This window comes from Leptopilina heterotoma, unplaced genomic scaffold (assembly GCF_015476425.1).
Source record: "Leptopilina heterotoma isolate Lh14 unplaced genomic scaffold, ASM1547642v1 Lhet_93, whole genome shotgun sequence".
Taxonomy (NCBI): Eukaryota; Metazoa; Arthropoda; class Insecta; order Hymenoptera; family Figitidae; genus Leptopilina; species Leptopilina heterotoma.
Window position 1 is genome coordinate 70,274 of NW_025111200.1, and position 26,951 is coordinate 97,224.

Sequence of the window (26,951 nt, forward strand, 5' to 3'; positions counted from 1 at the left end):
ATATAGACAGCGGTCAGATTATAATAGATGCACGAGGTCGCCTCACTCTCTTGGCTTCTCACTTTTATCCTCTCTTCCTCTTTCCCCATCTCCCTTTTTTTTATTTTACTCTATATATAGATCTTTTTCAGCAGCAGCAGCAAGCAGCAACACACTCGACCACCTTCAGGAGGTCCTCCGGTTAAAAAAAAAGGGGGGTGGGGGTTAAAAGGACTATCGCGCAGAAACGTGGGAACCGTCGCCAGGTGATTCCCCCCTTTTTCTTACTTCTCCTCCAAGTTTTGCAAAGTAAGGATCATTCCGGAAGGGAATATGTACCCGCACCAAAGTTGAAAATAAAAAAAAAAAAGAAAAATAAAATAAAAACTGGGGTGGCTACTGCACACGCATATTGTATAGTCAGTGGGGGTATAAACTGAGGGGAGCAATTACTCGCCTGCAGACCTTGAATCGATGATGCCATATGAGGTATATAGATTAAAGCGACGATCTGCACATGAACACATTTTCTATGACAAACAATACCTGAGTTTATTATATTATATATATTTATAATGTCTCGACCTTGAGTCACACGACAGGGGGACAGAAGCATTTTTCAATTTTTAGATCCGGATATAATGTATAGTGTAATGATAATACAATGCCCAATTATTCCGGATGCTTGTATTGGGTTTATGTAACATTGTTAGTTTTTCGAGTTTTAATTTTAAACTCGAAATAATAATTAAATATTAATTTTATTCTCGATACTTTTATACTGCTTTCTATTTCTTTCACAAAACCAAAAAAAAAAAAATTTTATTTTCATAATCTATTTTAGTTAAATAAAACTATATTTGTCTCCGAGCCAACTAGATTGTTTATTTCTTTCAAAAACAAATTTTATTAGATGTAATTAAAACTTTTAATTCGACAAAATAAAATTTTATTTCATTCTCTTAAAATTTTATTTAATTCATAAATAAACTTTCTTTCAAATAAGTAAAATTTTATATAATCAAAATAAAACTTATTTGAACCAAATAAAATTCTACTTTATCGGAATGAAACTTATTTGAACTGAATAAAATTTTACTTAATCCAAATAAAATTTTATTTAATTCAAATAAATTTTATTTGGTTCAAATAAAAGTTTTTTTCAAACAAGTAAAATATATTTTGAACCAAATAAATTTATAGTTTGAACGAAATAAAAATTTTAGAAAAAAAATTTCAAACTAAATAAAAGTATCTGATTCAGTGAATTTTCATTAAAATCCAAAAATTATTGTTTGGACCAAATAAAATTTTTTGAAACAAGTAAAATTTATTTAAAACCAAGTAAAATTTATTTAAACTAAATAAATTTTTACTTAATTCAAATAAAATATTATATTTCATCCTCATAAATTTTATTTGGTTCAAATAAAATTTTCATTTAAACCAAATAAATTTAGCTTGAACAAACAAAAATTTTTTTCAAGTATTGAAAGTTACTTCAAACCAAATAAAAGTATTTGAACTAATATTAATTTTCATCATTGAAACCAAAAAATAATTGTTTGGACTAAATAAAATTTTTTGAAACAAGTAAAATTTATTTAAAACCAAGTAAAGTTTATTCAAACTAAATAATAATTGTTTGTACCAAATAAATTTTTTTGAAACAAGTAAAATTTATTTAAACCACTTAATTCTTATTTGAAGTAATTAATTCGGACCAATTAATCTTTATTTGAACCAAATAATTTCCATTCGAACCAATCAATTTTCATTTGAACAAATTAATTTTCACTTGAACCAAATAAAGATTATTTTAAATTTAATAAAAATCACTTATTGAAACAATTATAATTTTTTTGGAACACCTACAATTTATTTTAAACGAGAAAAAATTGATTTTAAACAATTAACTTTCATTTAAAACAAATAAAACATTATTTTGATCAAATAAAATTTTGTTCAAACAAGTAAAATATATTTTGAACCAAATACATTTATAGTTTGAACCAAATAAAATTTTTAGAAAAAAAAATTTCAAACCAAATAAAAATATTTGAACCAATGTATTTTTATTGAAACCAAAAAATTAGTTTTTGGACCAAATAAAATTTTTTGAAAAAAGTAAAATTTATTCAAAACCAAGTAAAATTTATTAAAACCAGGCCTGATTTAAACCAAATAAAATTTCATTTAATCCAAATAAATTTTATTTGGTTCAAATGAAAGTTTTATTTATGTCGAATAAAATTTTTATTTAAAACAAATAAATTTACCTAGTTGGCTATGAGACAAATATATATTTTTTTATAAGTGAAATAAAATATATTTAATTTAAATAAAATTTTTCTCCGGGTATATTACATTAATACAATTTAGATAAATTTAGTTTTGAATTAAGTGAACTGAAGATTAAGTAGAAATTAAATAAATTTGAATTTAGTTCGATTTTATAATTCTAATGAAAAAATACTTCCAATTACTAAAATTATTATTTCGTAAGATTGCATTATTTAAGTTTTAAATTTCTATAAAATATTTTTTATAATTGTGAAAAATAAAAAAAAATTGAATTAAAAAATAAGTTAAAAATAAAAAAGTTAACTTAAAAATAAATTTAAAAAAAAATGAAAAAATGAATTGAGACTAAAAAATGAAGTTAGAAAATAAATTGAAAAAAATGCATTTAAAAGATGATATAAAAATTTAAGTGTCAAATTTACAAATTTTGTTAACTGTGATTATTCCTTGTCCAGTGCATATACGACCTAATTCCCACCGTAACATATATACACCCAGTACGAGATTTCGAATCCATTGACCTGATTGAATTCAATATAGTGTTGCACTTTATAACTCACGGTTCAAAAGAATTTCGATAGACGATTTGATCCAGTTTCCTTTTTAATAAATAGTAAATGGGCGTTTCAAAATTGAAATAATTTTGACAGCGTGTATATTAAAAAAAAGTATTATATACACTGAAAGAGAGAGAAAAAAAAAGAGAGAGAGAGAGAGAATTGCTTTTATTTTCCCAACAGTTTATTTTATCCAAAATTTTACCACAATAAACAATTATCAAAAACAGATATTTTTCCGACAGCTTTTCAAAATAGAGAACTTCCAAAAAAGAGAATTTACTTCCAAAATAGACCCAAAAAATAAACATTTTCCAAAATTTGACATTAATCAACCGAAAAAAAATTTTTTTTCTATCAAAATAAAGAAAAATTTTGTGTCTGCACTTTTACACTCCGGTTTCTTGAAAAACAAAAAAAAAAACATATACAAAAAATAATTTTTTCTAAAAAGAAAAAAAAAAGTTTCTCCACCCTTCGTTTATGTTTCTTTCTCCCACAAAATTCCCCCTTTTAAATTTGTCACTTTTTATCCGCATTTGAAGAAAAAAAAAAGATATTTTCATAATTCATTTGTCAATTTTCAAGGAGACCTCCCTCGGGATTTTTTTTTTAAACAAAAGCAACCTAATTCGAAAATACGTGACAAAATTTGTGAAATATAGTCGCGGAATGTATAATAAAGAAAGGAAAAAAAATATAGTGTTTTAGCTTTACGACCGGAAGTTTAAGAATTGGTGTTCCCAGTTCGGAAAAAAAAGATGAGACCTTTATAGACCCCAAAGGGATCACTTGCAGGTGGGCTTTAAAAATTGAGGGTGGTCCATCAATTTAAGAAAAAGATTCCCTATTTTAAATGTCTATTCATTCTTAATAAATTAACGATTCCTTTTAAATATATATTCATTTGGTAATATGTAACCTTTTCGGATTAGAAAAAAAATGACGGAAAACTATATTTAAATTTATCATAAAATGACGATTAATTAATATTTTATTAACAATGCGATAGTATTTTTTATTTATTTATTCTCAAAAATAAAAATTCATTATTATAAATTTAGGCCTCGGATTGAATTATTAATTTAAAATAATTATTATTATTATTATTTGAACCAATTAATTTTTTTTCGAAACAATAAATGTTTTTAATTATAAAAATTGAGGGATAAAATGGTGGTTTAATTTCTCCACTTGAGAACGCCAAGGTCGCCACCAGGTGTCAGGAAAAATTCCAAGAAAGAACTGAACTGCCATCTAGCGGTGACCTTGGCGTTCGCAGGTGGAGAGTAGCATCGCCATATTGAATCTCAAAATGTTCGTCAATATTAGTAATTCTATAATTGTTTATAATAAAATTTAGAGAGTTTAAAAATTAATAAAATGGATTTCAATTTTTAATTTACTTTCCTTTTTGATATTTTTATCGTCTCCAATTTTCCTAGACTCTTAGAATTATAACTTCTTTAAAATTGATATTTAAAATCCTATTTCAAGAAATATTAATCGCATTTAATATTTTTTAACGAAATCAGTGTAAAAATTAACATATAAATAAACTTTTACATTAAGGTAAAATAATTTTATATTAAGTAAAATAAATAAAATTTAAATTTACATTTATAATAAGCATAAATAATGAAATAAAAAAAGTCAAAAAAAAAATATCTTGCGTAATGGGGAGAAAGAGGGGGTATTTATTTTGATTGTTACGAAATATTATTCTGAATAACGTTATTCAACACACGACACGTATATAATTGCATAATAGTCGCAATTATATGCAATTTGTGAAATTTCTTTTCATCGAAAAAAAAAAATTGTTTTAAAAAAAAGGAAAGAGTTAAAAAGCGAGGAGGTGAAGGAGAGAAGAAAATGATTCTTGGTCTTTATATAAAATATATAAAAAAAAAAGTCGACCACAAGGCTTTTATTACAAAATTGTAATAAATTATGAAGGATGTGCATAACGGGCAGCGTTCAACTTTGTTCCGGAGTTGCCACCGGAAGAGGAGAATCTCACAGTTTCCTTCTGCGTGAGAGGATCCCAGGGTTGCAGGTGCAACTGGGATTCTCAAGAAGGTATATATAATATAAGCGTGGGCGTTCCAAATTTAGAAGCGAAACTCGCCTTCCCTTCATCTCTCTCTTCTCTCTCACTCTCTCTTTCTCTCTCTTGAGAGAGGTTTTGTGGTCAAGCGAAACGCTCCAGGCAAAAACATCTCTTCTTCTTTATATATTGGAGGAGGGGGGTTAATGAGAAGGTCACGACACTCGACCGAACTCCTTCCGTAATGACAGCTAACACGAATATTTATGGGAAATTACATCAACTCATGGGAACAAAAAAAAATTAAAAAACGATTGACCTCCCAAAAGGGAAGATTTACTTTTTTCCACATTGTTATTTTTCGGTGTGAACTAATTTTGTTGGGAAGACTTAAGAAACGTAATTTTTACATACAGTACGTGGAACCTGTCGGAATGCAACTCGATTTTTTAAATTTGATTATACAGTAAACAATACTTAAAAAATTGTTTTACAATTTAATTCTGTAATATTTTTAGTACAATATTTTGGAACTAAGTGAAAATAATTTTTTTCAGGCATTATTTTTGAATATAAAAAGTTTTTAAAATAGAGTTGCATTCCGAAAGGTTCGACTGTATTTATATTAAAAATTGTCAGTAAATAATAATTGTTAATATTTAATAATTGTTTTTAAAAAGTAAATAAAAAATTTGATTTTGAGAATAAAAACTTGGCTCCTAAAAACTTCAAACAAGAAAATTATTTTAAGCCAAAGAAAATTTTTTTCAACTAATTTTTTTTTCATATGAAGCAAATAAATATTATTTGAAATTAGTGAAAATCACTTGAAACAAATACAATTCTTCGGAACAAATAAAATTTATTTTTAACCAAAAAGAATTTATTTGAAACAATTAATTTTCATTCAAATAAAAATTCAAATAAAAAATTTTTAAAACAAATAAAATTTACTTCAAAACCTAAAAAAAAGTAATTGAACCAATTAATTTTCATTGAAACCAATAAATTATTGTTTGGACGAAATAAAATTTTCTGAAACAAGTAAAATTTATTTAAACCCACGTAAAGTTTATTTAAACCAAATAATAATTGTTTGAACCAAATAAATTTTTCTGAATCAAGTAAAATTTATTTCAAACAAAGTTAAGTTTATTTAAACCAATTAATTTTTATTCGTTAAAATAATTAATTGTCATTCGAACCAATTAATTTTTATTTGAACCAATTAATTTTTTTTTAAACCAATTAACTTCCATTCGTAAAAAATTAATTTGCCTTCAAACCATAGTCAATCTTTATTTGCACCAATTAAATTTTCATTTAAAACAAATAAAAACTTATTTGTATCCAATTAAATTTTGTTTAAAGAAGTAAAATATATTTTTGAACCAAATAAATAATGTTTAAAACAAATAAAATTGCCTTCAAATCAAATAAAAGTATTTGAACCAATATTAATTTTCATTGTTTGGACCAAATAATTTTTTTTGAAACAAGTGAAATTTAGTTCAAACAAAGTAAAGTTTATTTAAACCAATTAATTTTCAATAATTGAAGAAAGTAGTTGTCATTCAAAACAATTAATATTTATTTGAACCAATTAATTTTTTGAAACAAATAAATTCCATTCGAAAAAAATTAATTTCCCTTCGAACCATTAAATATTTATTTTCACTAATTAATTTTCATTTAAGTAAATAAAACATTATTTGAATCAAAAAAATTTGGTTCAAACAAGTAAAATATATTTTTGAACCAAATAAAAATTTATTAAAATAAATAAAATTTCCTTCAAACCAAATAAAAGTATTTAAAAGAATATTAATTTTCATTAAAACCAAAAAACCATTGTTTGAAACAAGTAAAATATATTTAAAGCCAAGTAAAGTTTATTTAAACCAAATAATTTTCATTAGAAATAATTAATTTTTATTTAACCAAATAAAAAATTATTTGAAACCAATGAATTTTGGTTCGAACAACTTAAATATATTTTTGAACCAAATAAATTTATTTTGGACCATATAAAAATTTTTTGATCGAAATAAAATTTCCTTCAAACCAAATAAAAGTATTTAAACCAATACTAATTTTTTATTGAAACCAAAAAATAATTGTTTGGACCAAATAAATTTTTTTGAAACAAATAAAATTTATTTAAAACCGAGTAGAGTTTATTCAAACCAATTAATTTTTTATTAGAAGTGTAATTAATTTTCATTTAAACAAAATAAAAAATTATTTGGAACCAATAAAATTTGGTACAAACAAGTAAAATATACCTTTGAACCAAATAAATTTATTTTGAACCAAATAAATTTATTTTGAACCAAATAAAAATTTTTTAATACCAATAAAATTTCTTTTCAACCAAATAAAAGTATTTAATTTTAAACCAATATTAATTTTTATTAAAACCAAAAAATAATTGTTTGGACCAAATAAAATTTATTTAAAACCAAGTAAAGCTTATTTAAACCAAATAATAATTGTTCGGACCAAATAGAATTTTTTGAAACAAGAAAAATTGATTTAAAACCAAATAAAATTTATTTACACCAATTAATTTTGATTTGAAGTAATTAATTGTCATTCAAACAAATTAATTTTTTATTTGAACCAATTAATTTCTTTTTGAACCAATTAATTTTCTTTAACCAATTAATTTCCATTCGAACCAATTAGTTTTCATCGAACCAATTAATTTTCATTCGAACCAGGCAATTTTAATTTGAACCAATGAATCTTCCTTTAAACCAATTAATTTTCATTTCAATCAGTTAATTTTGTTTGAACCATTATTAATTTTCCTCTTGAATAAAAAATGTCTAGTAACAAAGTTGGTTACTACAATACCCATTCGCTTTGCCCACAATTCGAAAATATTTACCAAATTTTCCAAAGACCTCCGGTAAAAATATTTCCAAACAAAAAATAATCAACAGAAAAGATTTTTTAAACTTCCAGTCTTGAATTTTTTTTTTTTTTGCCTCTTCCCCCAACTCTCAAGGACAAGAATAACCTATCTGTGGAGGAGAGAAAAAACTACTTATTACTACTGGAAGAAAAATGTATCCATGCATATTATTCAAGGTCATCTGTCATATTAACATTGTGCAATTTGGTTTCGGTTATGAAAAATCGCTCAGCAGCCTGTGAGTGTTGAGGTTCCGGAAGGGACCGAGGGATGAGTTTTTCTTTTAATCTTATTCCGTTTTGCGCCTGAGAGAGAGAGATAGAAGCAACGACGATGGACACCAGTTTTTCAGGGACAAAGCTGCAGTTTAGCGTAACAGATTATGATGGGGATATTACCCTGTAATAAAACCATAAACCACTTCCTATAATATCTTTTTTTTTCTTCCTCCTCCTTTTTCCATCACCAAAAATAAGTAACGGACCTGGACCCAAAACGCAAACCTTGGTGGGTGTCGAAGCGCCAAAGAAATAATTACTCCACTAATTTTCGAGGTAACAGTTTTCATTCAGTTTTGGCAAACATAATCAATTCAGGAATTTGTCAATTTTCCCAAAACCGTTTTTGTCGAGAATCAAGTTTTTTTTTTTGTTGAAATTAATAATTTTCTCACAATTTTCAATTGGACTCGGAGAAAAATTGTATTTAAACCAAATAAAATTTATTAGTATAAATAATAAATTAATAAATAAAAACTTGTATTTATTTTAGAGACTACAAAATTTATTCGTTTTAAATAAAAAATTTATTTAGTAGAATACAAAATTTTTATTTGAACCAAATTAAATTTATTTGAACCGAATCTGTTCTAATAATTATGTCCAATTGTTATTTTAACAAAATAAAATTTATTTGATAAAGTTTTTTTCAACTTAACTTTATTCGGTTCAAATAAATTTAATTTGGTTCAAATAAAAATTTGTATTTTATTGAATAAAATTTTTATTTAAAACAAATAAATAATTTTGTAGTTTCTAAGATAAATACAAAAAGTTTTTATTTAAATTTTTGTATAAATATTAGTAGACTAAAAAAATATTTTTTCGGAATGAATATAATTTTGTTGAAGAATAATAAAATTGTTTTTTAAAAATTCCATCTCTAAATAATCGAATCAAATAAAATTAAAATCTTAACGAAAAATAATCAAAAATTAATAATCTAAAGGAAAAAAAATGAAACGAAAACTAAAATCAAAGAAAGAAATATTTAACCAAAATTGAAAATCTCAGGGTTTGTTTAATGATTTCCTAAATAAAATATAATCGAGAGGCCTTGAGAATTTTTTTTTAACGCAATATACAGCTGCAGGAAAAAAAAAATTTTGGCAGAAACGATTCACATCTTATTTCCTAAGGGGTTGTTGTTGTTGTTGTGTGCGAATTTTAATTCCTAATCGGCGAATCGGATATGGTCAAAAGAGGCTCTTTAGATCTTTGCTTTGGGGTTTATATTTTGAATTCAGAGGCTGGAGAGAAAAAGTAAAAGCCAAGAGAGGACTTTTGAATAAAAACACACCCGACATGAAGTGTACGTTAAAAGTTTGACCCCAAATATTAACTCGAGACTTAATTTACGTTTCATAAAATAATTATTATTCGACTATCTCTGATCTTAACTTTTCATTTTTCGAAATCCATTTTCTCCGCATATTCAAGTGTCCATCTGCTGTTTTAGCCCCTATTTTTTTTCGTATAACGACAACAACAATACCAATAACCCTGGATTTCAATTTTTATACAATAATAATTTTTTTTCTCAATTATTTCTCGTCTATAATTTTTTTTTTATTGTTCGTTGAGATCCAAAAGATTAGATTCATTATTATTATCAATTACAGAGACGAAAACAAACAGCGTTTTTGTTTTGAAGAACTGACTAAATAATTTAGTATTAAAAATTATTAATTAAATTTTTTTTTTACATTTAACAAAAATAAACTAAAAACAAATTAAAAATAAATTAAAAATAAAAAAAATAGAAAAAAAATATACAAAATAATAATAAATATTATTATTTAATGTAAAATTATTGTAATAAATAAAAATAAATATAAGAAAATTAAATAAGAAAAATAAATAATAAAAAATATTATTTATAAAAGAGAAAGAAATAAAGAAATCTGGAAAAATGAACTTCGTTTTCAATTTCGGTTTTTAATCCAAAGAACTGTTTCTAATTAAAAATTTTCTTTATCTAAAAAAAAAAATTACAATCATCACTACTCGAGAGCAATAAGCTTTTTTTGAACCAAAAATATTGAATGTGAAATAAATCAAAAAAAAAAATTCGACACCGGTGGAAGGTCTTTGAGTTTGTAACGATCCTAAAAGTAAAAGTTTTCCTTTGCCAATAATCGTGGCTCGTAAAATTTTATCCGTTTATTGCCGGCGTCATTATTGCCTCTTGAAGGTACAGAATTGCTGTAACTGATTTTGTGATTTGTCAACTCAATACAATGTGAAATGTTTACTCTCCAGCAATTTTTATTATCCCCGGTCCTTGCGCTTAAACTATATTATTATTGCGATCTTCTTCTTCTTCTTCTTATTTTTTTTTTATTGTTTTATAAGCGTTATATATAAATAAAGAACGCGTAAGCGTGCCGAACGCCAATCGGAAATTTTTCCATCAACTGTTATAGTAAAAAAAAAGAAGAAGAAGAAGAGAAAAATTATTTTACAATCTGTTTTGTTAATATCCAATAAGAAAGAGGGCAATTTGCAAAGCATAAATTTTCTCAAAAATCTTCTTTTACTTTTAACCTAATTTTTTTATTATTCATATTTTTTTCTCTTGGCTTTTGAGAAGCGCGAAGCTGAAAAATGTTTTCTGAATAAACATTTTTAATTCATTTTATTTATCTTATAACTAAAAAAAATAAAAGTTTATGTTTTTCATTTAAAATATACTGTTTCAGGTGAAGATTTTTAGAAATATAATTTTAATAAATTGTAGTCAGGATTATTAATTTTATTAATTATTTTGAATTTTTCCTGTTCTTTTCGTTACTAACGTTCAAAATATTTTCGGGGGTCTGCAAATTATTGAAGAATAATGCGAATAAAAGAAATGCAAGCGTTTTGAATTCCCATGGTGTACCCCATATCTCTGAAGGTATGTACAGGTCTCATTGGGTTGCATTGCGCACGCCAGCCACACTTATGACGTGTGCACACATATGCACTCACACGCTTCTTTGACCCTACACTCCTTTTCTCTCCTTCTCTCTCTTTCTCTGCATATACATTCTCTCATTTGTCGCAAGCTTTTATGCTCAGCCGCTATCAACATTTGTTCGCACGGAGAATAAATATTTTTTCAGTTCTACAAAATTTACCTCTTTGTATTTTTATTAATTTACCTTTTTAAATTTAAAAGTATAAATTTAAAGTATAAATTTATAATTCTCTACTTATACTGTTAACTTTAATTTTTATTAGATGAAAATTTTGACTACAATAATTTGTTGTTTAATATTTATTTACACTACGTCTATATTAGCTGCACGAAAAAAAATGTTGCTACATTCAAAAGAAATTTTTAGCTAAATAAACTATAAATTTCGCTAATATAATGAAATTTTTAGCTGTTCCAGGTAAAATTTTTTTGAGAGTAGTCAGGAAATTTTTCAATTAAATATATATTAGAAAATAAAAACATTAAATAATATAAAAAAACTTCAATTAAACTTTATAAAAAAAATTAATTATACAGAATTATTAGTTAAAAATATTAAAAATTCCGATTTTCAAAGATTATAGTTTGAAATCTTTCAAAATTCAATTATTTCTAAAATGCCATGCTATAATGCTTTTAATATTCAAATATTATCTAAAATTTCAACGAAAATTAATTTTTAAATCAATTTGTTTTAGAAAATTCTAGGAGAATTTAATTATTTAAAAAGAGAAAAAATAATTTATTGACTAATTGAATGTTTGGCAAAATTGAATTCTCATAAAGAATTTTATCAACAAATTTATAAATAATTATGAATGCTTTAAACGAACTTTAATAAAATTTTTAAGAATAATTACATCTTTATGGAACTTAATTAAAATTGTATTGAAAAAATAATTGAAATTCTGCGATTAGTTTTACTATTTATGAAAATAATTGAATTCCTAAAAAGAATTTTATTATTTACAAAAATAATTGAATTATTGCGAAAAAATTGATAAAAAATTTGTAAATAATTGAATTTCTATGAAATTTTTATTATTTATAGTAATAATTGAAATTTTGAAAAGAACTTTATTACAATTTTTGAAAATAATTGAATTTTGGAGCAGAATTTTATTATATTTATAAAAATAATTAAGATTTTGACAAGTTTTTAAAAATTTTTAAACATAATTGAATTTTGGAGAACAATTATATCATTTATAAACATAATTGAAATTTTGATAAACAATATTTTTGAAATACAAAAATAAAAAATTTTTTGAATAATTAAATGTTTCTTAAAATGCAATTTCACAAAGGATTTTATCAACAAATTTCTGAATAATTGAATTGCTTTGCCGAATTTTAATAAAAGTTTCAAAAATAATTACATTTTTTGTGGAATTTAATTAAAATTGTATTGAAAAATAATTGAAATTCTAGGGTAACTGTACCAATTGTCGAGGGTTTTAGGCAACATGTGACTTTGACATTTTTTTTCTCGGAAGTAAATGCACTTTAAAATTTGATTTTTGTATATTTGGACGAAGGATCTAATAATGTTTAATATTCATATTTATTTTTTTAATATAAACTAAATTGTTAAGCAAAAAATATATTTAAAAGTCAATCGAGCAAAAGCACCATTTGTCGATGGTCTTGTGCTAATTTCTCGAGGGTCTGTTCCAATTGTCGAGGGTATGACATTTTTAAACATATAACCCAATATAACCTAACAATTAACCTGTACAGATATTAGAAAATCGAGTAGATATTTATTTTTTCGATAAAAATATTATAGAACATTACCAGAAAACAAATATATTTATTTAACTATAATTGAATAATTTATAATATCGATATAAAACATTTTTATAGTAGATGATACAGGACAGAAAATTACTTAACTGTTTTTTAAACTTTTATAAATATAAGTTAATTAAATTTAATCAATTTTGTTAATCAGACATTAATTAAAAAAATAAATTAATTTAAGTCACATTAAATTTGTAAACGAATAAAATAAACTTTTATTACGAACTGTAAATATAATGGTTAATTATAATTAAACTATAGTACAAAATTTTTTAGTTTTAAATAATGCATTTTTTTATTAATTTTTTTTCGGTCTTTTTTCCTCGTTTTTTTGGTTGATTATTTTCTGTTGGTTGTAAATTTTTTGAGCATTTTTTTTTCTTTTTCTCTGTACCTATAAATGTTTGGCATTTATGTTTGACGTTTAGTAAATAAACACTTAACCATCGATAAATGGTGCATCAGCGAAAAAAGTGACTACACCAATTTTCGAGTCATTTCCTCGAAAAATGGAACTGTCAAAAAAAAGGAACCAAATACCGATGATTTGCTTTTAAAAAATATTAAATATTTTTTTTTAACAAAAAAACATGCATACAAAATTAATTTAGTTCGTGTACAAAATTATAATAATAATTTTGTACACAAAAAGTCATTATAAATACGTTTAATTTGCATTTATAAAAATCTGTTTTAATCAACCTGAAGTATTAAGAAAATGGAGATTCGTGTAAATTTCACAGCAGTGAATTATAATATTAATTAAATAATTATTTTAGTAGAATCGCTACGAAATTTGTATATATAAATATACAGTTGAAAATACAAAGATTATTTAGAAATTTTTTTTGTTCTTAAATATTATATATTATACTATTTATCTAAAAAAGAAAATTATTATCCTCGACAATTGGAGCACCCTCGGCAATTGGTGCAGTTACCCTACGATGAGTTTTACTATTTGTAAAAATAATTAAATTTCTAAAAAAAAATTTATTATTTACGAAAATAATTAAAATATATATGTCGAAAAAATTATTTAAAACTTTATAAATAATTGAATTTCTATGAAATTTCTATTATTTATGAAATAATTGAAATTTTGCCAAAAATTTTATTAAAATTTTTAAAAATAATTGAATTTTGGAGTAGAATTTTATTATTTATAAAGATAATTGAAATTTTGTCAAAAATTTTATTCAAATTATTGAAAATAATTGACTTTCGGAGAACAATTTTATTATTTATAAATAGATATTTGAAATTTTGATATTATTTGATATTTTTGAAATACAAAAAATAAATAATTTATTGAATAATTGAATGTCTGTCAAACTTGAATTCTCATAAAGAATTTTATGAACTAATTTTTAAATAATTGAATTTTTTTACCAAATTTTAATAAAAATTTCAAGAATAATTACATTTTTTTAGGAATTTGATTAAAATTGTATTGAAAAAATAATTGAAATTCTGCGATAAATAGAAATAGTTAACTATATTTACGAAAATAACTGAATTCCTAAAAAGAATTTTATTATTTACAAAAATAATTATTGAATCCTTGAAAAAGTGTTATTATTTATGAAAATAATTTGGTTATTGCGTAGAAATTTATAAAAATTTTGTAAATAATTGAATTTCTGTGAAATTTTTATTATTTATAAAAATAATTGAAAGTGCCTCAACAATTTTATTAAAATTTTTAAAAGTAATTGAATTTTGGAGAAGAATTTTATTATTTATAAAGATAAACCTCAACAATGAATGGACTGAAAAATAACTGATTTCCAGTTTAAAAAATTAACTAATTTTCAGCAAAAAATTATTGATAATTTATCAAAAATAAATGAAAAAGAAATTATATTAAAAAAGTTGTAAAAAATTACTGAAAATCAGTAGACTAATTAAAATTAGTTGCTGAAAATTTACTGAAATATCAGTTACTTTTACCTGAAACTCACTTTTATAATTTACAATTTTTTAAATTGATTTTCAGTTAAATATAACTGATTTTCAACTAAAAATTAGTTAATTAATAAAAAAAGTTTTGTTTAAAAATTAATTTCCCGTCCCTAATTAAATAGACACCATTAATAAATTAAAAAAAAGAAAAGAACGAATAAAAAGAAAAGAAGAAGAAGAAGAAAATTGTAATTAATTTCCCGTCCCCAACTAAATAGACAAGGTTAATAAATTCAAAAGAAGAGAAAAAAAGAACGAAAAAAAAAGAAAATAAGAAGAAAATTGCTAATTATAGTTCGTTTTGTAACATTTGATGAACCTTTTAGTCAAATGGGATGTTTTTTTTCCCACCAAATGTCAAATTTTCGAGGACAGCCGAGCCAATCGGAAGGTTAGCATGCACACATACGTCCCATGGAGACGAGTGGCGTGAATTCCCACACATCAACAGGTCTGGTCCCTGATGGTCTCGGAAGGGCCCCCCTCCTCTCTTTTTTTGCTCTCACTCTCTTAAACTTCAGGACTCTCCCTCTCCCTGAGGATACGACCCCCACCCTTAAAACTCGATGAGTGCATCGGCATGCGGTCACCGAATTCGAAAACGTCAAACAGTCACCCTTCAAAGCTTTGCTCAGAATATCCTCAACCTTCCCATTCTTACACGTGGAATAATTTACAACCAATTTCAAAAAAACACTAAACAATTTTCCCAATATTTTCTATTAAATAGAAAGAAAAGAAAATCATCCCTTGGAAAAAATTAAAAAAAAATCTTATTGTGTATTAAGAGGAAATTATTAAGTGATTGTGATTTTGACAAAAGGAAGAAAAACTTTGTCAAAAGTAAAATTGTGTCGTGCCTCATCGAACAATACTGTCGATGAAGTGTGCGAATTTTTTCTTTTGCGAAAAAAATAAAGTGAATGTTCGAATAGAGGAGGAAATATTTGTGAGTGTTAATTTTTCTCTCTAAATGGTGGATTACTACAAGTACAAAATGTCAGCAAGTGATGAGGAATTTGAACAACAATCACAATCGGGAATGTCAAAGGCAGAACTCAGAAGGGTACAAAATATTTAATTCTCCTATTTTCTTCTTGCTTCGACTATAAATTATTTTGTATAAATAATTAATTGTAATTAAACAAAAAAAAGTTTCCCTCATAGAATATTATAATTATCACTTCTCTATAAAGATTCGAACGAAATTATTCATTTTTTTCGAACAAAAAAATGCTTCTATTTGAATATTTATATTTTGAAGGTATATATATATTTGAATATTTAATTTAATCAAAAATTAAAATGAAATTAAATAAAAAATTACTAAACTAAAAAAGAAGATAATAAAAATATAACATTAATTTATTTAAGAGGATGTCCAAGTCGATTGCATTTTTATACTGAAGCTCTATATGTAAAAATCGTTTCAAATTTTTTTATTATTATTTTTTTAGTTAATAACCAAACTTTTTATTTTTGATCACGATCCTTAAAATTTGAAAATTGTAATTAAAAATTTCATTGTTCAAAGTGTAACTAACTTTTTTTCAATAAGATAAATATTAAAAGAAGTAAGAAAAAATTAAAAGTTCGAAACTTTAGGAACATTATGATTATCCCCCCTTTTAGTTCAGTTTTCTTAATTGTTATTTACAATTTCCATGGAAAAAATCCCGTTTTTGTATATGACGAAAAAATATGTCGCAGTTTCATTCTTCATTATCGCGAATAAAGGAGAAAAGAAACGTAATTTCTAAAGATGTAATTTAAAAACAAGAGTGTAAGCAGATTTGTAGCAGTCACGTGTGTTGGCATGCACACGTGACTTTCTTCACTCGAACAAAATACATGGATCAAGTTCGGGCCGCACAGTAAATGGAACTAAATTGCGTTAGCAATTTAGCAAAACAAAAAAAAATTATCGCGTGACTTCTCAATAAATTTCTTATTTGCAATAAATGATAATTCAAAGTATTTTAAATTTTTAATTCACTCACCATTATTCGCCAAATTCCACGTATATCTGTAACAAATAACAATTAAAATTAATAATAATATTAATGAAAACAAAAAAATATAATAATGCTAATAACAATAATAATGCTAATAATAATAATGCTGATAATAATAATAATGATAATAATAATAATGTTAATAATAATATTAATAATAATAATAACAATGATAATTAAATATTTTCCATATTATATTATAAATATTACATGAAAAAAATCTTCGCCTTAAACAATTACAAATTTTACTAAATAAGTAAAATTTTTATTTGTTTCAATTAAGACTTTCGTTCTTCTAGAGAAAATTATCGCTATCCCAGGCAAAGTTTTTTTTTGTTATATTAATATATTATAATAATTAATGTGATTCAAATTGTTGATTAAAATAAACTTTTTTCGACTGTAGTTATTAATATTATACTTAAAAACAATAATATAGATACTAAAAACCTATAAAAACTATATGCAATTTTTTAGTATACGTCCTGCAGTTAAATCTGGCAAAATAAAGGGGGTCAGAGATTAAATATATGTTAATTTTTTTCTAAGAGTATTCTAAATCCATTTTTTATAATTTTTCATTTTATTATTCATTTTTTATTCGAAAAGAATTTTTATAAAAATTAAAGCATAATTATAATAAAAAATAAAATAAAATAAAATTATAATAAAAGTAATAATAGTATAATAATTATAAACATTAGTTATGTAATTTGTAAATTCCTTGCTGTCCCACTTAGCCAGTTTTGATTGCAGCGTGAAATAACACTTTTTAAAAAAAATTCAATTTTGCCCTGCGGTTTATTTCCTTTTTAATTAGAAAAAAAACTAGTTAATTTTTCTCCACCAAAAAAATAAATAAATATAACATAATTTTTTCTATCGTAAATTTCTCTATATATAGTCAGTAAATTAAAACTATAATTTTCATTTCTTTTCAGAGTAACAAGCCAATAATGGAAAAAAGAAGACGTGCCAGAATTAATCAATGTTTGGATGAATTAAAGAGTCTCATTCTTGAAGCAATGAAAAAAGACGTAAGTTTAACAGATAATTTTGAATATTTTTTTCCAATGTTTCTTCTCAATTTTTTGTTTCAAACATTTGTTTTTAAATTTTCTTTTTAAAATTTTTTTTTTCAAACCTCAGCGCAATGTATATTTAAATAATTATGGATAAAATTCGATAAAAATACTAGTAAAACCCGTGTAGAAATTAACCAACATTTCTCTAAATGTTAAAAATAGGATTTTAATATGGGTCTTATCAAAAACTAGGAAAACTAGTTGGGCCCTCGATTATGCCTCGTTTCAAATAGGGCAAAGAAGGAAATTTTCTGCACGGATAATAATAATAATAATAATAATAATAATAATAATAATAATAATAAAAAAATATTGACAATTCTAAAAATAATAATAATAATAATAATAATAATAATAATAATAATAATAATAATAATAATGATAATAAAAATAGCAGAAGCAATAATAATAATGATAATAAATAAAATAGCAATAGTAATAATAATTATAGTAATAAATAATAATAATAATAATAATAATAATAGTAGAGCAATATTAATAATACTGAAAGTGATAATAATAAAAAAATATTGACAATTCTAAAAATAATAATAATAATATTAATAATAATAATAATAATAATAAAAACAGGAAAGTAACATTTTCTACAGTCAAATTTGTTAGTACAGATCAAGGTCAGAATTTACCTAATTTTCGATTGTGTCCACCTAATGTATATTTTAGTACACATGTTTAATCAGTTTGTCGAAGGGGGGTCTCTCTCATCCTGTTTGATGGCATTTGTTTTTAGATTGCGATAGTGAGAGAGAGAGGGGGGGAGAAGGAAAAGGCGGGGGGCAGAGGGGGGTTTGGGCCAGGTTTTGTTTTAGTATTTTAGATGCCCCGGCGTGGGAAACGATCCGAATGAGGCCCGTTTCACCTTTACACGCGCTTTTACACACACACACACACTTATACACACGACCAGAATCACGTTTACGAAATACTGTCCCACGCGAGTATACAATAGCACTCGATCCGATGGTAAAAAAAAGGGTGCTAAAGAAATTTCAGGAGCATCCGATTTAAGCTATACCTCTCTCCTGTCAATTTTTCATTTCTTTGACACAAATATTGATTCATATTCTCGAGCTCTTAGGTCTTCCGGTGTTGTACAAAAATTTACAGTAATTGTAGCAATTTTTTTTACTCAACAACATTTTGGGTCCATTCACAGACTAAGACATTTTTTGGAAATTTTAACTCTCCCCCTGTAATTTTATATTTTTTATATAATTTCAATTAATATTTATTTATATTATTTATAATTTTATATACATTAACGCCATTTTATATAATAACCGAAACAAATTTTTAAAAAAATAAAATAAAAAAAACAAAATAATGGATAATAAAATTAATAATATAAATAATAATAATAAAATAAAATGATAATATAATAATAGATGGGAAAAGATGAGAAGAAAAAGTTGAATCGCATCATTTTTCAAAAACATTCCCAACGTCCGGGCAATTTTGCGAGATCCTGTATCGACATTGTAACACAATCCAGGCAAGATTGATTTCTCAGACAAGCATATAACGAGACAAGCGACTCTCACAATTTGCCTTTTCATTCAGCGTATCGTGCAAAAAATACTCTCACAATAATAAATATATATATTCCGAAGCCGGTTTAAATTAACCGCATATTAATCAATCTTTCAAATAGACGTCGCTTGCATGTAATGCAATTTTTATGAATAAAAATTTTTCAATTTTTCCCCGTTTGGAATAAAAATTCGGTATAGGGGCCAGTCCATTTTTTTTTCGATTCGATTTTGACATTGACTTTGTGAATTTCATTTTCACTTTGACTTCCATTTTCATCAAACTTTGAATTTTATTTTCACTTTAACTTTCACTTTCAATTTCAGAGTCAAATTCAAAATCAAACTTTGAATTTCATTTTCACTTTCACTTTCAACTTCAGAGTCCACTTCAATTTAAAATCAAACTTTGAATTTTATTTTCAGTTCAACTTATACTTTCAATTTCAGAGTCAAAGTCAAACTTTGAATTTCATTTTCACTTTGACTTTCACTTTCAATTTCAGAGTCAAAATCAAAGTCAAAGTAAACGTCAAAATTCAAAGTTAAAGTAAACGACAAAATTCAAAGTTAAAGTCAGAGTGAAAGTGAAAGTCAAAGTTAAAATTTAATAGAAAATCAAATTCAAAGTCAAAAAGAAAATGAAAGTCAATGTCAAAGTTAAAATAGAATAAGAAGTCAAAAGTCAAATTAAAAAGTCGCACCTCGAGCATCAAAATATACTGAAACTATTGTCTCAAACAAAATTTATTTGATTTAAATAAAAGTTTCTTGATTCAAGTAAATATTTCTTGTTTCAAGTAAATATTTCTTTAATAATAGAAAAATACTCGTTTACTTGAACCAAATAAATTTTTACTTCTCACTGAACGAAATGTTATCTAAAAATTAAAAGAATCTTCTAAAAATACTAAATTAAAAGAATTTTTAGAAAAAATTCGAAAAATGTGCCTATTTTTCTCTCATACGAAATATTAAGAGACGATCTGTGGTTGTCAGTCTACAAATTTTTTTTGTCATTCATTCACGTTTTTTACAGTAACACCAAAAGAGAAAAGAATCATTTCATAGTCAAAATTTGTATATATATGTATTTAAACTAAGTCTCAGAAAAAAAGAAGAAGATTCAAAGACACCAGTTGAGTTATTCGTCTCCCATTTTCAGATGTGACTTCCGCGACCTGCTGCGTTTCGTTGTCCATCTTTGCTCCTCTTTCTCTTCTCTGTACCATTATTTTCTCACCCTTGCAAACTGTTTCTCTCTCTTTTTCTCTTTTCCTCCTTGTTACTCTTTCTTTCTTTTTTTCTACTTTTATTTTTTTCACTCTCTTTTTCTCTTTCTCCCTCTCTTTTTATTTTTCTCACTCTATTTTTCTATCTTTTTCTTTTTCTCACTCTCTTCTTCTATCTTTTTCTTTTTTTCACTCTCTTTTTCTCTCTTTTTATTTTTTTACTCTATTTTTCTCTTTCTCACTCTCTTTTTATTTTTCTCACTCTCTTTTTCTCTCTCTTTACTTTTTTTACTCTCCTTTATTTTTTTCACTCTCTTTTCCTCTTTCTCATTCTCTTTTTATTTTTCTCACTCTCTTTTTCTCTCTCTTTACTTTTTTTACTCTCCTTTATTTTTTTCACTCTCTTTTCCTCTTTCTCACTCTATTTTTATCTTTTTCACTATCTTTTTCTCTTTCTCACTCTATTTTTCTCTCCCCCCTCTGATTTTCCCTTCCTCTTCTTCTCAATCTCGAAAACACCTCCCACATTCGTGGGAACTGGGAGCTTGAAAATAATTATTAAAAACTCATCTCAGATTACAACCTCTTTTGTTGACCGTATCATCTTTAAAGATCCTCTCTCTCTCTCTCTGAGCTTTCGGATGCTGCGATCGGCACAGAGGGATGGACCGCCTTTTATCCCCCCAGTTTCCAATAGCAGGTGCCTTGTCTTCGATCTCCTTTGGAAAAAAGGGTGTCGAAGAATATTTTTTTTTCCTTTATTGTCCTACATAGGCGTGAGATATTATCCCATTCATCCTGTTGGTATTGTTTCCCTTTTAAATTAAGTAATAACTCCTCATTAATTAAAAATCATTTCTTCCCAATTCTTCAAAGAACTCCTTTAATTCTCCATGAATTAGGAAAACTCTAATTTAAAAATCCTAAATAAATGTTTATTCTTAATTAAATTTAATTACTAAAACCCAAAAATAATTTTGCGAAAATTGAAATTAATTTCTTTTGGGAAAAACCAAAACAATTTTTACAATTATAAACAAAATTTAAATTCATTACAATTTTAAGTTTTTCTAAGTTCTTCTAACTTCTTCCAAGTTTTTCTGCGGATATCAATATTGAGAGAAAAAACGAATCAAAAGTGTTGCGAAGCAACATTTTTGATTCTTTTTTTCTCTCAATTTGATATCCGCAGAAAAACTGCGATTATGAATTAAAAAAAAAAAATTCTTCGATTTATAATATAGTTGCAAAAATACTAATTCGAAAAGAAATAATTTCTCCATTTTATTCGTTTCAAATTTCGCAAAAAAAAAAAAGAAAATCTCAACCTATTCGAAAAAAAAGAAAAGTCAATATATGTAGATTAGTGAAAATATCTCCTCAATTCCCACGGAAAAGCAACTCTTTTAAGATAAAAAAAAAAATAAAAAAGAAGCCTATATGTGTAACCGAGTCGACTCCCACGCTTCATTGTCAAGGTGGCTGGGTGAGCCTTAACATAAAAATGCGAATGCTTAAGCTCTTCGTGGATACAAATCTCGAGAATAGTCGTCTGGACACAATGGAATCTTGGGGGCTCTTCTGAATCACCACCATTGAGATTTGTTGGTGGTTAAAGGGCTATATATATGAAGGTTTTTCTTCTCTTTTCACCTTCTCATCTTTTTTACGGGAATCCCAAACTAAATTTTTTTTTTTTCAAAAAAATAGACCAGTTTTTCACGTGAATTCGAAAAACGGATTCCATACACATCATCATGGGACCGATACACATATAACGGGTTTACAATTCCCACGCGACGCGACGGTACTTTATTTCAATTAGGTCGAGCGGTTCCTTTCAAAAAGAAAACGAGAGAGAGAGAGAGAAAAAAAAAATAACATTCAACCGACTTTATTCTATTCAATTTCTTACGTCATAGGCGTGTCAAATTTTGAATTTAGACAAATTTTTTCCGTCTTAATTTTATACAATTTCCTGGAAATTCAATTTTTTCTATGTAAATAAAACATTTTACTTAATAATACAATAACAACTAGATTATTTTTTAATTATTCCATTGTAATTAATTTATCATTTGAAATTATAATATAATAATAATATTTTTAACTATTAAATAATATTAATAATAATAATAAAAATAAAAATAATATCACTGATAACCTAATAGTATCAAATTGCAACGAATTGATACCAAAAATGTGGATCAAATAAAAAATTGTTCCAAATTTTTGGCATCAATTTGATACTTTCAAGAAATTTTTCTAAATAATAATAATAATAATAATAATAATAATAATAATAATAATACATTGAAGCCCATGAGCTTATCGACATTTATTTAAGATATTTAATTTATTTGTGTAGATTGATTCGGGAAAATTGTTAACTTCTTTCAAATTTAATAATAATAATAGTTAATAATCATTTTTTATTTACTTAATTTTAATTATTCTATTGTTTAAAATTATTATTATTATTAAATAAAATTTTCTCTATAAGGAAACAATATTAATTAAAATAAAAAATACAATTATTCAATTGCAACTAAGTTAGTAAAACAAAATTAAATGTAAATTAAAAATTTTGTTGTGTTAAGAGAAAATTTTTTATTTATCGATAAAAAAAAGTTTCTTATTCGTATTCAAATGAAACGTTTTCGATAGCTACATGTTAGGAAGTGGAATTAAAAAATTTTTCTATTGATTTACCTACAACTACTGGGGAAGGTAGACCATTAACTCTGATTCTCATAATCGTTGGTGGGTAACCGACATTTACCCACCGAAGGTAACAAGGTCCCTCTTACCTTGCGAACGAAATAAAGTAGATTTCTGTTTTTCAACCGGAATCGATTGTTTCAAAAAAATATTCCAGTGTAAAATAATTCGAAAATCATTTTAATATAATTTTATTTTTACTATTTATCATTATTAACATTAATTAATTAATTAATTTTATTTATTTCAATTTTATCTTCAATCTCAATATTAATATTATTTTATTTTTATTTATTTTTTTATTTATATTTATTATTATAATTATAATATGATCGACTATTTCATCGTTTTATTATTATTATTATTATTATTATTATTATTATTATTATTATTATTATTATTATTATTATTATTATTATTATTATTATTATTATTATTATTATTTCAAAATATAAATTAATAAAAATTTTTCCACTAATTCACAAAAATAAGAATAGTTGTCAATTTTTAGTAAAATTTTGTCATTTTCCTTATTAGTTTTAATTTTTTTACAAAAATTTTAGTAAAAATTACTAAAGTTAAAACTTTCTAAACTGAAATTAGCAAATTTTAATAAGAAATTAGTAGAAATTACTATTTGTTACTGAATATTAATAATTCAAAAACAAAAAATCCAGTCACTAATTAAAATTATAAAATATTTTTGATAATTTAATTCTACATTAAAAAAAAAAATTATTTGATTCAGTGTATAGAGTACTAATTGTTAGTTGAAAATTATTAATTGTAGTAGAAAACTTCTCATTGGTAGTAGAAATAGTAATTTTTAATTGAAAAATATTTCTCTTACTGTTTAAATCAGAATTAATAGTTTTCTACTAATAAAATAGTGTGGATTTTTTTACCAATTAAATTAGTAACAGTTCTGACTAATTTTTAGTAGTTTTCGACTAATTTCTAATAGAAAACTACTAATTCATGTAGTAAGTCGGTTTTGTTATTTGCAATAGTAAAAAATACGAGTTACTAATGAATTAGTAGTTTTCTACTAGCAATTAGTAGTTTTATACTATTAATTAGCAGTTTTCTATTAGCAAATAGTAGAAAACTACTAAAAATTAGGCAAAAGTGTTACTAATTCAATTGATAAACGAATCCGCACTATTTCATTAGTAGAAAACTACTGGAATTCAGATTTAGAAAGTACCTATAGTTTTTTAATTAAAAAAAAAATTTAACATAGTTTTATAATTAAACAATAATTAATTTCTCCCCTTTTTCTTATTGCAGCCAACAAGACACTCAAAATTGGAGAAAGCCGACATTCTCGAAATGACAGTGAAACATTTGCAGACAGTTCAACGTCAACAATTGAGCACTGCTGTTGCCACTGATCCAGCAGTTCTCACCAAGTTTCGTTCAGGCTTTTCCGAATGTGCAACTGAGGTGTCACGATACGTGAGTCATTTGGAGAACGTCGAACCAGCCGTCAAGCAACGTCTAGTCTCACATCTCAACAACTGTGTGAGTCACCTTCAACAAGTTGCACCATTCTACAGTCATTACGTGCCGTACATGCCAGAACGTCTCTATCCCGAAGTTAAAGTTGGCTTTCAAACCGACTTTCAAAATGGCGACGAAAACAATAATGGCAGCGCAAGAATTCAAATTCCAAGTGGCGTTCAACTAATACCAAGTCGTCTGCCAACCGGTGAATTAGCCCTTCTAGTACCACAATCAGCCGGCATATCAGCAAATTTCCCCTTCTTCCCGCCAGCGCCCGAAAGTGCCGCAAGAATTGGTCCATCCTCAGCATTCACAGCAGTTCAAAGATCACACAGTCCACTTCTAAGTCCATCCACATCCACATCAAGTTACGACGAGCAATATCCATCAGTTCAATCACCAACACATCAATTTAAAATACCCGAACAAAGTTCATCGGCGTCATCGAAAAGTTTTTCATCACCCGAAACGCAAAAACCTCAAATTAGTTCAACGAGTGATCGAAAATCACCAACGACAATTTTTATTGAACCCATCAAGAGTGACAATAGTTGTGCGGCTGCTGCTGTTGCTGCTGGCGTTGCGGCTCGGGTCATCGGCTCCGAGTCATTCACACCACCGTCGAGTCATTCAACAGGTGGAGAACTCATTAATGGGTCGCAGATTTTGAGGCAACCATTGTCAGTTATCACCGAGAAAACATGTAATCGACCATCACTCATGAAGAGGGAGAATTTAAAACGACATCATTCCGATGGTCTTTTATCAATTTCCGAAAAGAAAACAAGATATCAAGAGCCATTAAATTCCACTGCTACTACTACTACTATTGCAGCTTCAACAAGTACAAATAATGGCTATTTTCGTTTGGACAGTGAACATACATCAGCATCAGCTGAAGATCTATCGGGACGAAATAATTTCGTCAGAGAACAACGAAATACACGACACTTGGCTAATGCTGGACCATCAAATGGTGACATGTGGAGGCCCTGGTGATCATATAGCAATTGGACTTAATTTATTAATTCTGAAAGATATTTTTTCTATCAGACTTTTTTGTTTTTTTTAAATATTTACTGTTATTTTTGTTTTTTTTATGATTTCTTGTGTGGAAATGTTTCCTCCAAAGACACAGAAAAAAAATTTGTTTTATTTTTACGATACACAGGGAGAAAGATAGAATTTACAATAGAGATTGTTACATTCAATGTTTATTGACAAATGATTTGTATTAATTTCTGTTTAGAATGCTACTGTCTTAATTAATTGATGTTATCTTGATTACAAATGTAACCAAAATCGTCGTCAATATATATACTCTCTAAATCTGAATTAGTATAAAAAGTCACTAATGAAATGACGAAAAGTCGTCCACCAAATTATTTAGTAATAATTGTACTAACAAATAGTGAAATTTTACTAATTGATAGTAGAGCTTTACTAGCTTAGTAGAATTCAACTAAAAATTAGTAGAACTGGTTTATTAATAGTTGATAAAATAGTTTCACTAATTCATTTAGTGGAATAAGTGACTTTCAATTAGTTAAATTCTACTAAAACACTTGTAAAATTTTACTAACAATTAGTAATATTTTATTAATAGAAAAAAAGAAAAGTCGTCCACGAAAACTAATAAAAATTAGTAAAATTTTACTATTTCTAAGTAGAATTCTACAAATTCAGATTTAGAGAGTAATTTACATTCAAAATTCGACCAAACGGATGGTATTTATTGTAAATTATGTTGTAAATTTTACCATACGATTTCAATGCTATGCCTTTCATTTTCACTTTCATTTTGACTTTGAAAAATTTTTATTCCCATTTTTAAGTTTACTTCCACTTTAAGAAATATTTATTTTTATCATCATTTTCACTACGATGGACATTTACTTCGACTTTGAGATTTTATAAAAACTTCTGAAAGTGTAAATGAAAATCTATCAAAGAGAAAATTAAAGTGAAAATAAAAATCCTTCAAAGAGAAAATGAAAGTGAAAATAAATATTTTACAAATTGAA

At 25.3% G+C, this 26,951-nt stretch overlaps 1 protein-coding gene and 1 long non-coding RNA gene across 2 annotated transcripts in view; one reads left to right on the forward strand and one right to left on the reverse strand.

Annotated features, from left to right (window-relative positions):
• The window catches only part of LOC122512045, a 176,895-nt gene that overhangs the window by 19,984 nt on the left and 129,960 nt on the right, over positions 1–26,951 (reverse strand). The window contains exon 6 of the long non-coding RNA XR_006302591.1: positions 16,819–16,844. This is a non-coding gene — a long non-coding RNA (uncharacterized LOC122512045). The remainder of the gene's footprint in view (positions 1–16,818; positions 16,845–26,951) is intronic.
• Positions 15,229–26,484, forward strand: LOC122512044 (protein deadpan-like). The gene is made up of 3 exons (XM_043627660.1): positions 15,229–15,884; positions 17,775–17,870; positions 24,712–26,484. The coding sequence occupies exons 1-3, from the start codon at positions 15,792–15,794 to the stop codon at positions 25,924–25,926; spliced, it is 1,404 nt and encodes a 467-aa protein (XP_043483595.1). The 5' UTR covers positions 15,229–15,791; the 3' UTR covers positions 25,927–26,484.